The 12,366-nt window shown below is 41.2% G+C and overlaps 1 protein-coding gene across 1 annotated transcript in view; it reads right to left on the bottom strand.

Annotated features, from left to right (window-relative positions):
- MGAT4A (alpha-1,3-mannosyl-glycoprotein 4-beta-N-acetylglucosaminyltransferase A) overlaps positions 1–12,366 on the bottom strand; it is a 134,461-nt gene that overhangs the window by 50,067 nt on the left and 72,028 nt on the right. The window contains exons 4-6 of the mRNA XM_040336338.1: positions 12,141–12,281; positions 9,655–9,788; positions 356–402 (exon numbers count right to left, since the gene is read on the bottom strand). Of these exons, the coding sequence (XP_040192272.1) occupies positions 356–402; positions 9,655–9,788; positions 12,141–12,281 (322 nt within the window). The remainder of the gene's footprint in view (positions 1–355; positions 403–9,654; positions 9,789–12,140; positions 12,282–12,366) is intronic.

Here is a 12,366-nt window from a genome sequence, read left to right on the forward strand (position 1 = left end):
AAAAAAAAAAGTTTTGTTCATAACTGCGATATGATTGTCCTTGACAGATGTCATGCTTATGAGACATTTATAAAGCAGCAGGGGAAAGGATAGACAGGTATTTCATTGCTGAATAGCTGCTGTAAGCAACATCAGGAGGAAGCCAAAAGCCACATGTGGCCTTCACATTAAGTGGCTCAGATTCAGATAATGAACCATTACCACTGCAATGAAAAAATATTCTAAAAGTAGGAATAATTATGTCGGTAAGCATTACAAGGACTGTCATTAACATTCACTTACAATAATCACTGCACAAGTACAGAAAACAATAGTCTGGTTGACAATTCTCAAAGAAAAAAAAACACACACTTACTCTTTTTGCAAGCTTGCAACCACGCTGTGCACATAATCAAGGTCTGTCTGGGGAAATAAAATATACAGTACCAATAAATAAAATAGGTAATGTACTAAAACTGTGATTAACAAAAAAACAAGTGCATACTGTGTAACAGGCATCTCCTCTAAAAGCTTTCGGTCTACTAAAAATGAATAGGTCCACTTTTACTCTTTCCTACCTATGTCACGTAGTTCTATATATTCCCACGTAACCTTATTTTCGGAAAAAGTGTATGTAACCCCTAACAACGAACTTCTCCTTATTTCTCCTTATTTGCTCCCTTTTTTTCTCGTAAAGCCTAAGTTTACCAAAAAAAAAAAAACAAAAGGACACAAGGGACATTACTTGCAATCCATGCCATGCGTCCCTTGTGCTGCTGTCTTCTCCTCCGCCATCTTCCATTCATAGACTTTAAATATAAAATTAAAACATTTGCTATACGTGTTCAATAAGCACCAAAAATACATGCCGATCCTGCCATAAACCTTGCTAGCTCATAACCTTCTGTGCAGCACTTTTATCAGTTACATTGTTCTGAGGAGTACAGGACCCTTCCCATCTATGTTATAGACAAGAGGATAGGGGTAGGTTCCAGTAGTCCTGTCCTGTTTCTAACTTTAAGATATAAAAGGATGTGTGTGCATCATGATACTGTAGCATGTTACTGGTATCACTGAGTGAAAATAACGGGGAAGAAAACCCTCCCTATAACCTAGCTAACGTATGTAGTATGTTTCATGGAAGGAAAAAAAAAAAAAAAAAAGAGGACCCCCTTTCATTGGCAACAACCACACAGGCGTATATTAGAAAATATATTTATTGTTATACATATTGGGCCGGATTCTTAAAGCACTTACGCCGACGTATCTTTATATACGCCGCGTAAGTGCACTGATGCACCGTCGTATCTATGCGCCTGATTCCTAAAGCTAGATACGCCTGAATTGTGGCTTCATCCGACCGACGTAAGTTTCCTACGCCGTCGGAGCCTGGGCGCATATTTACGCTGGCCGCAAGGGGCACTTCCATTGATTTACGCGTCGAATATACAAATGACCGAGATACGCTGATTCACGAACGTACTTGCGCCCGTCGCTGTAATCTACGCCGTTTACGTAAGGCGTACGTCCGGCGTAAAGTTATTCCACATAAAGCAGGTGTAAGTCATGTTAGGGTATGGACCAGGGAACAGCCGTCGTATTTTACGTCGTTTACGTAAGTCGTACGTGAATGGGGCTGGGCGTAGGTTACGTTCACGCTGTAGGCATTGAGCCGTCGTATCTTAGGGAGTAAATTCAACGTGATTGTGAGCATGCGCGCACATGCGCCATTCGTTCGGCCCCTCATTTGCATGGGGTCAAGCTTCATTTAAATGGATCACGCCCACTTCCTTCCTACTTTGAAATAGGCGGGCTTACGCAAGACAATTTACATTACGCCGGCGCAACGTTGGGAGCGAGTGCTTTGTGAATACTGTTCTTGTCTCTCAATGTTACGTCGGCGTAGCGCATATGAGATGCGCTACGCCTGCACAAATATACACCGATCTACTTGAATCCGGGCCAAAATTTTGATCATTCAAGCATGAAATGATCATTAAAAAGACATATAAAAAAATAGACAAAAATAAATAAAAAAATGACTAGTAAGTATGAAGTAATATAAAAATACTCTCCGGTATTTGAGTAATATTTCCATAACCCAGCACGTTTCTGGTGAAAGCACCTTCATCAGGGGTATTAGACAAGAGTATGTGCAGTTGTAAATTTGTCTACATGTAATATGTTCTACTATGCAACGTGAAAAAAAGATGAAGCACTACCAACAGTGGTGTCGATGGGTGCCCAGCAACATCTCATATCATAGAATGATTTAAACAATAGAGAAAGCTTTTTGTTTGACGGGTGATCACAGGGGATCGTATGCAACAAAGAAGTTGTAGTCTACAATATTTATAGGTTGAGGAGTGAAGCTATCCGAAGCCTCATTATGGCTTCTTATCCATGTATAGCGCACTCTAGGTCACTTGTCAATATCTCTTCCGTTTTGAGATACATTTTATGTGTAAAGCCTCGTATACACGACCGAGGAACTCGACGGGCGAAACACATCGAGTTCCTCGTCGAGTTCCTTGTTAGGCTTGTCAAGGAACTCGACAAGCTTGCTTTGCGTACACACAGTCAAGACAAAATCTCCTCGTTCTCAAACGTGGTGACATACAACACATACAATGGCAGGGGAAGTTCGACTCCACTGGCTAAACTCTTGGGGCTGGTTTTGCTAATCTCATGTGTTTGCGTGTTAAGTAAAAGTTTGTTAAGAGACGATTTGCACTTTTCAGTCTGTTACAGCTTGAAAAATGTGTTATCTCCATTACAAACGCTACTTTTACTCCCGTCACATACTTTATTCTGAGCAAGCGCGGTTTCTTAGCACACAGACGCTCGAGTTTCTCGTCGGAAACCAGCCGACCAGGAACTCGACGAGCCAATTTGAGACTCCCGTCGAGGAAATAGAGAACTTTCTCTCTTTTTGGCTCGTCGAGTTTCTCGACAGTTTCCTCGACTAAAATGTACACACGACCAAAAACATTATCTCCCAGCAAGTTTCTTGCTGGTTTTTGCCGAGAAACTCGGTCGCTGGTACGAGGCCCAACAATAAATATATTTTCTAATCTACTCATATGTGGTTGTTGCCTATATAGTCCCAATGAAGAGGGGTCCTCTTTTTTCCTACACGATAGGGATGTGGCAAAAACACACTGTTCGGACATGGTGAAATCACATTTTGCTATATGTTTAATGGAAGGACAATTTCCAAGAGTTTTATCGCCATGCACCATTTGATATTATAGTGGATGAAACAAATTTTTAAGAAAACTATGCCTAGGTCCTTTATAGATACAGACTGCATACCAGTAGAGAAAGTATATAAAAAAAAAAAACAACACCATGAAAATGATAGAATACGATCAGTGCATAAAATTAATTTAAACAACTATCAGAATCCATTACACAGAGCCTTTAATCTCTGAACATTTCAACTGTACAGTACTGAAGTGCAGCCATACACCATGGTGGCTGCACTCTCACGTAAGAATATATTATCCAGGTTTTAATATTGGACTCATTAATCACTACACTAAAGGGTTGCCAACTGTCAGCACATATACCAACAGTTTGTAAAATCTGTCATTTTTGCATCTGTCCATGAATGTCCGTTACGCACATGCAGTCTGCAAAAATGACGGATTTGTAATTGTACTGACCATTGGCAACCCTGAAGGGTTGTATGGATTAGTAGAGTGACCGGTTCCTCATGTATAGATAAAAAGCCTTATTCAACAAAGTGCTTGAATACTGTGACAACTCCTAGATGCAGAAACTAATAGCACTCAATGAGAATTCAATAACAGATCTTCCAGGGTTTAGTGCCCTCAAGAGTAATGCCGCGTACACACGATCATTTTTCAGCATGTCGAAAAAAACGTAGTTTTCCCAACTTCATCATTAAAACGATGTTGCCTACACACCAACCTTTTAAAAAAAATGATCTAGCAAAGCGCGGTGACGTACAACACGTATGACGGCACTATAAAGGGGAAGTTCCATTCGCCTTTGGGCTGCTTTAGCCGATTCCGTGTTAGTAAAAGACGATTTGCGCTTTTTTGTTTGTTACAGCGTGATGAATGTGCTTACTCCATTATGAACGGTAGTTTTACCAGAACGAGCGCTCCCGTCTCATAGCTTGCTTCTGAGCATGCGCAGGTTTTTTACGTCGTTTTAGCCCACACACGATAATTTTTTACAACCCAAAAAACGACAGTTTAAAACAACGTTAAAAAATGCAGCATGTTCGAATTTTTTTTTTTGTCGTTTTTCAGAACCTGAAAAATTGTGTGAAGCCCACACACGATCATTTTAAATTACATTTTCGAAAAACAACGTTTTTTTCATGCTGAAAAATTATCGTGTGTACGCGGCATCACTCCTCTTTATTGAGTATGGCTCTTTACGTTGCTTCAAATTAAATCTGGCCTAAGAGATAAAACTGTTTGTCTATACATTTATTAGCCAGATAACCCTCCTGCATGGCAAAGCCTCTTTAACAGTCATGCCCCTTGCCCAATGTAAATGTCCTTAGGTCACCAAGGTTCTCTCATTGCACAGGGGAATGGTCTCAGCCCCTGGGAACTAGACACTAGCGTTAGAGAGGCACACAGGGGATTTTCTTCTGGCTAACATAGTAAATAGCGTTCATGTTGTACTGTACTTGTTCTTTGGCAAGACTTTCACTAACAGTGCAGAATGGCTGACAAATCAAGTTTTAGGCATTCCGAACAAGCTATTTCTAGAGATTATAATAAAAACAAAGTTGCAATATGTAACATCTTCCCGAATGAAAAAAAAAACCATACAAGAATAATCAGCATTCATTTCATTTTTGTGAAGGGCTTTAGGGTTACTTTTGGTTCCTTCACCATAACCTTACTGGTCATCCTGTATCATCACTCTCTAAACCCGGATACACAGAAAGCATGGTTTTACAGCTTTCTCTATTAAGAACAAACTCCAGGCCGCAGATGGATAAAAGTAGGATTTGCATGGCACTGTCCAAAATCCTTAAAGTGTAAGCGAGTTCTAATGCCGCGTACACACGGATGGAATTTCCGATGAAAAAAGTCAGACGGAATTTTTTCATCAGATATTCCGACGGTGTGAATGCCCCATCAGACTTTTTCCGTCGGAAATTCAGACGGATTTAGAAAAAGAGAACATGTTCAGAAATTCCGTTTGTCTGTATGGAATTCCGACGGAGAAAAAAACATGCAAGCTCGGAAGCAATTTGACGCATGCTCGGAAGCATTGAACTTTTTCTAGGCTTGTCGTAGTGTTCGTCACCGCGTTTTTGACGGTCGGAATTTGGTGTGTCCATGTGTATGCAAGACAGCTTGAGCGGAATTTCGTCGGAAAAACCTGGAGTTGATTCCGACGGAAAACCCGATCATATGTACGAGCAGGGCTGTGGAGTCGGTAGATAAATGTTTCGACAATCTAAATTTAGCAGGAGTCGGAGTTGGAGTCGGTGCATTGTTTGCCGACTCCGACTCCAGGTACCCAAAATTTCCTCCAACTCCGACTCCACAGCCCTGTGCACGAGGCATAAAAATTAAGCCCTCCATTTGCTCTCTTTTGATTTGTTTACTATACCATTGGAAGCATTTTGTTGTAACCATATTATAAGTGCAAAAAAACAAACAATAAAAAAAAAACTTGTTGATCTTGTCAGAAATTGTTAGTCCTCTGCACATTTACTCAATTATCTTAAAAAGCTCTTCCAGTAATTATCTTGAACTACAGAATAATAAGCCTTTATGTTTAAGACATCCGAGAGTGGGTGTAATTGAGTAGTTTAGCAAAAAGACACTGGACAGGGCTGACACCACCCAGTCCACAAAAATTCGGTGTTTTGTCAGTCCACAACAGGGGTTAAAGCCACCGTCTCATCTTTATATCATCCCCTCTGTCAGATAAAAAGCTGCATCCTAGTGCCTGTGCTTTAGATATATATATATATATAAATTAAAAAACACGAGTTCTACCTGTTTTAACAGCATCTCCCAGCGATAAAAGGACTCCAGGCTCTCAGCTCTCCCAATGTGATATCTGCAGTAGGCTGGGCCGAGATTTCCATGCGGACGTTAGCCAGAGAGGAGGGTAGGAGAAGAGCAGAGAGCCTGGAGTCATGTGATCGCTGGGAGACACTGTTAAAACAGGTAGAAATCTTTTTTTTTTTTTATAAAGCATAGACACTAGGACACAGCTTGTTATCCAACAGAGGGGATGATATACAGGATTAGTTAGTTTTGAAGCAGTGGGAAGAGGAGCAGATCATCAATAGTGAGAAATGACAGGCAGGGAGGGGAGGGGGAGGACAGAGGGAGGACAGAGGGAGACACAGGGAGAGCTGCAGATAGCAGCATATGACGGAAGCGGTGTCAGGGCTCAACAGCCAAGGGTAGAAACTGGCAGGATCAGACAGGTATTTCAGGTGATACAGGGGGTAAAAATACACAGCACAAGCACTGTGCTGTATAACATGCTTTAAAGGAACAGGTTCTTTATGCTTTATTTTTTGGGGTTAACAAACACTTTAAGAGCTGAATGCATTACACTTTAAAAGAAAAGTATGGACTTTAAAAAAAAAAAAAAACACATTTATACTCACCTAGGTGGATGCAGTTTTGATCTGATACTGCATCATTCCGTTGCCAGCCCTGCAGTGAGAACTGAGCGATCAAACACTGCTGATTGCTTATTTCTCCCCCCCCCCCCCCCTCCTCTGAGTAGAAAGCCATGATTGTCAGTCAGCGGCTCTCTGCTATGCCCGCTCCAGCGCTCCCTGAAGGGCCGGGCTGTGCAGGGGGTGGGAAGGGCTGGCTCAGGCTCTCAGCGGCCTTCTGAGAGGCTGAGCCAGGTGCTGATCCAGGCACCTGGGTGGAGCCCAACCATATGGTCAGGATCTTTTCAGAGCCTGGACCGGCTGAGTGATGTCAGCCGACAGCAGAACTAACTGTACTTCTGCGACCTACAGGAGACGTATAGCCAAAATAGCACTGGCAATACTTCTCCTTTAAATGAGACATAAATTATTCTTTGCCACCATTAGGAAACTCTCTCAGGGAAATGCCATGCAGCTATATCTAGAGTACATGTACAGTATATAGACAGGAAATGGTTGCAAACAGAATGCAGGTGATCATCACCATCCAGAAGCAACACAGGATGAATTGGAGAGGTGAAAACAAAAATTATATTTAAAAAAAATAAACAGTTTATGATACAGTGTTTTGCAAAGCAAATTTCTTTAACCTTATTACAAAATATAACTTTGCAATGTGTTGACATGCGGTGGTGGGTCCTGCAATGTGTAACAATGCATACATGCTGCATTTTCATGCTCCACACACCACTACTGTGTGAACGGGGAACATAGAGAACAATTTTATACTACAGTGCCTTGCTAAAGTATTCACCCCCCTTGGCATTTTTCATGTTTTGTTGCCACACAACCTAGAATGAACATGGATTGTTTGAGGATTTGCATCATTTTATTTACAGAACATGCCCACAACTTTGAAGATTTTTTTTTTTTATTAAGAAGCAAACAAATAGGACAACATAACAAACAGTCAATGTGCGCAACTTTTCACCCCCCTAAAGTCAATACTTTGTAGAGCCAACTTTTTCAGCCATCACAGCTCCAAGTCGCTTTGGATAAGTCTCTATTGCCGTGTACACATGATCGGTCCGTCTGAAAACGGTCCATCGGTCCGTTTTCATCGGACGAACCGATCGTGTGTGGGTCGCATCGTTTTTTTTCCCCCCATCGGTGAAAAAACTTAGAACCTGTTTTAAAATTATCTGATGGTTAAAAAAAACGATCATCTGTGGGCAAGTCCATCGGTTAAAAATCCAGGCATGTTCAGAATCAAGTTGACGCATGCTCGGAAGCACTGAACTTCATTTTTCTCAGCACGTCGTAGTGTTTTACATCACCGCATTCTGACACAAACTGATTTTTAACTGATAGTGTGTAGGCAAGACTGGTGAAAGTCAGCTTCATCGGATATCTGATGAAAAAATCCATCGGTCCATGTTCATCGGAAGAACCGATCGTGTGTACAGGGCAAATGAGCTTGCCACATCTTACCCCTGGGATTTTTGCCCATTCCTCCTTGCAAAACTGCTCCAGCTCTTTCAAGTGGGATGGTTTGTGCTTGTGAACAGCAATTTTTAAGTCTGACCACAGATTTTCTATTGGATTGAGGTCTGGGCTTTGACTAGGCCATTCCAACACAGTTACATGTTTCCACTTAAGTGTTGTTTTAGCAGTGTGTTTGGGGTCATTGTCCTGCTGGAAGGTGAACCTCCATTCTGGCCTCAAATCACACACAGAGTGGTACAGGTTCTGCTCAAGAATATCCCTGTATTTAGCACCATGCATCTTTCCCTCAACTCTGACCAGTTTCCCAATCCCGACTGCTGAAAAACATCCCCACAGCATGATGCTGCCACCACCATGTTTCACTATGGGGATGGGGTTCTTTGGGTGATTTGATGTTTTGGGTTTGCGATCAGACATAGAATTTTCTTTAAAGGCCAAAAAGTTAAATTTTAGTCTCAGACCAGAGCACCTTCCTCCATACATTTTGAGAGTCTCCCACATGCCTTTTCGCCTACTCAAAACGTGCCATTTTGTTTTTTGCTGAAAGTAATGGCTTTCTTCTGGTCATTCTGCCATAAAGCCCAACTCTATGGAGCGTACGGCTTATTGTCGTCCTATGTACAGAAACTCCAGTCTGCTGTTGAACTCTAAAGCTCCTCCAGGGTTACCTTAGGTCTCTGTACTGCCTCTCTGATTAATACCCTCCTTGCCCGGTCCATGAGTTTTGGCGTGAGACCATCTCTTGGCATGTTTGCTGTTGTGCCATGTTCTTTCCATTTGGTTATGATAGATTTGATAGTGCTCCTAGAGATCATCAAATATTTGAATATTTTTTTTATAACTTAACCCTGACTTTTACTTCTCAACAACATTGTCCCTTACTTGTTTGGAGAGTTCCTTGGTCTTCATGGCAGTGTTTGGTTAGTGGTGCCTCTTGCTTAGGTGTTGCAGCCTCTGGGGCCTTTCAAAAAAGGTGTGTATATGTAATGCCAGATCATGTGACACTTAGATTGCACACAGGTGGATCATTTCACCAATTAGGTGACTTCTGAAGGTAATTGGTTCACCAGAGCTTTTTATGGGCTTCATAACAAAGGGGGTGAACACATACGCACATGCCAATTATCAGTTTTTTTTTTTTTTTAACTGTTTTATCTATGTATTTTCCTAAATTTACTTCACCAACTTAGACTATTGTGTTCTTATCCATCACATATAATTCAGATAAAAAAAAAATTTAACTAAAAGGCTGTAATGTAACAAAATAGGCAAAAAGCCAAGGGGGTGAAAACTTTTGAAAGGTACTGTATATGCTTTTGTGTTGAGCCTGCAGATCAACACAGCTCAACGCCCCTCACGTGAACGGCGCCTAAGGGTTTGCATCTAAATGCTAATTCTACTATTACTTCTACTTAACCAAGCATGAATGTAATCATTTCTACACTATTTCAGAGAGTTCTAAAAAAGGGTTATTTAGCGACATATGCATCTTTTAATGCACCTTTTAGCTTCTGTTAAACAACACACATTAAACAACAAGTTCTTACCTCTCCAATGAAGACTATTATAACACAGTCAAGTTTTTCCTCTGGAGACAATTTATCAATCAGGGAATGTAGCGTCTCAGTCAAGTAAGACTTAACTTCCCTCTTTACAGTAGGGATGCCCATTACTATTGACACTAAAGCAAAACAAAAAATAGACATAGCTAAATATCAAACAGGTATAAAAAAAACATGCATTAATGAAGCCATGTATTCATTTGTGAATCATTTCATTTTTTTTTTTAATTAAATTAAATAAAATGGTGTAACCTGAATTTAACTTATCAGCTTTTGGTATGCCCTGAACAGCAGTAAACACACTGGGAGAGGGACTAGCAGCCAATCAGGTATTCTGCATGCAAATGTCCTGTATGACAGCAAGAGAGAACAGAGAGGTGAGCTCATCAGACTCCTGTTGCTCTTTCACTGTCCAGTCTGCAGGCTGTATTCCTTAAAGCGGAAATTTACCCATAGCAACTTGATAAAAAAAAATAGTGTGTTGTAGCAAGGAACATACATTCCACATTAATAGTTGTGCTACCAAAATTGGTGTGTGCTGTAATTGCCTCCAGCATTGCTCCCGTTTCTTCTTGCCGGAGGCTGCCATTTTGGTGAAGCCCAGAGCACCTGAAAAGCAGTAAATCATAAAGCGGAAACTAAACCCATCAATTTAACAGGTTTCAAAAACCTAATATCTCTAATAAATGAGATAATGCTGTGCAGACTCCAATCATCACTTTTAGCTTTCACTCATTCACTAAGTTTGGTCAAAACTCACTTTGCAAAGTAACATGCTCTACTCCTATAGTAAATCAACCCCGTTGTATTTTCTAATCGAGAAAACATTTTATTCAGATACATTTTTGATGCACGGGTTACACCCAGTTTACACAGAATGTGGCTTTAAAATCGTGCTATGTCGCGATTTCAAAGCCACCGATCAGTACGATTTTATGTGCGGCTTGCTGACATCTGTGCGACTTGTGCAAGCACCTTTTCAAAATCAGTGCAAGTCAGAGTCGCACCGATAAGAATGGTTCCATACCCATAAATAGAATGCGGCTTGTCATGCAACTTGTCATGCAAGGTACACTTTAAAATAACAAATGTGTTATACTTACCTGCACTGTGTAATGCTTTCTCACAGAGCAGCCCAGACCCTCCTCTTCCCGGGTCCTACGCCAGCGCTCAAGGCTTCTCCCTCCTGCTGGGTGCCCCCACAGCAAGCAGGTGCGCACCCGAGCCGCAGCTCTGTGTGTCCATTTACACATGTAGCCACGGCTCGGTGCCACCCCCTCTATCTCCTGGTTGGCTCACTTGCTATGACTGACAGCAGCCGGAACTGTTGCCAAAAGCCCATCAGGAGTGCGAGTCCCTGAATGTTCTCGTGGACATCGCTGGATCAAGAGGGGGCTCAGGTAAGAATTAAGGAGGGCTGAACATAAAATGTTTTTTACCTTTATGTATAGAATGCATAAAGGTAAAAAGCCATGTGCCTTTACAACCACTTGAAAGCTAAGCTCCCTAAAAGGGGAAGTTCTGCTTCATGCCCTCTTCCCTTCCTCCTCCTACATAAAAAATTGTTTATGGGAATTGAGTGTTACAAACTACCAACATCCTCCTCCTATACTACATTTGACACATTCAAATTCTTTTTGGGGAGAAGGTACCTAGTTTTAATATGTACCCGCTCCCATCTTTCTTTGCCTTCGCACATGTGCAGTGTAAAGCAGCCAGCTTCCCACAGTAAACATGTCGGGGACCCAAAGACTGGCGAAGAATCGGCCTGGGTAAGGACAGCGATGGATCCCTGGACAGGTAAGTATCCTTTTATTAAAAGTCAGAGTTCAGGCTCTCACACTGGGGCTGCAGAAGAGGCAGCTTACAGACGCTTTTCAGGCGCTATTTTTAGCACAAAAACGCCTGTAAAATTACTCAGTGTGAAAGTGGCCTAAGTGAAGAAGCCCAGGCATCAAAAGAGAGAAGAAAACACTGGCTGCCGGGGTGAGCAAGGGATACAGCAAGTAAAACTTTTTTTTTTTTTTTTATTTCACCTATAGACAACAAAAAAATTTAACCCTTGAAGTGGAGGTGGGACCCCAGTGCAAGGGTAGCTTTTATATTTTCCTGGAGTTGAGCTTTGAGTAAACCAAAACATTAACCTACATGGGTTAAAGGGCGATTCACCCAACAAGCATCTAGCTAAATCTAAAATATCTTTTCCGGACATACATTTTAAATTCATTGTTAAGGATGCCAGTAGGATGAGCACCATCATTTCTAAGCCTGACATTCATAATTACGGTTTATACTCTCAGCTGTTTCAAAAGTGAAAAATCACGGTAAAATAGTAAAAGTATGAAAAATATGACATAACAGATTTGAACGTACCAAGATTCAATCCATCACTTCCCCCATTATGGCAGGCTTGTAACTCACAGATGGATAGTGCTAGCAATGAGTTGTACATTTTATTTGGAAGTACCTACCTCCTGTTCTTCCAAGGCCAACCTGCACAGCAGGCTGAAGGCTTCCTTCATGGTTTAATAAATGAGGCATATGGTAGTAAATATTTGGCACTTGTAGTGATTTTCTATTAGTTAAATCTTTGAACAGTTTCTGAGCTTCATCTGAAATGAGAGAAAAAAAAGAAAAGAAAAAGAAAAAATTATTTATGCAATATATAGTATAACAAAAAAAAAATGGATGTTGCTA

The sequence above is a fragment of the Rana temporaria genome, chromosome 2, assembly GCF_905171775.1.
Source record: "Rana temporaria chromosome 2, aRanTem1.1, whole genome shotgun sequence".
NCBI lineage: Eukaryota > Metazoa > Chordata > Amphibia > Anura > Ranidae > Rana > Rana temporaria.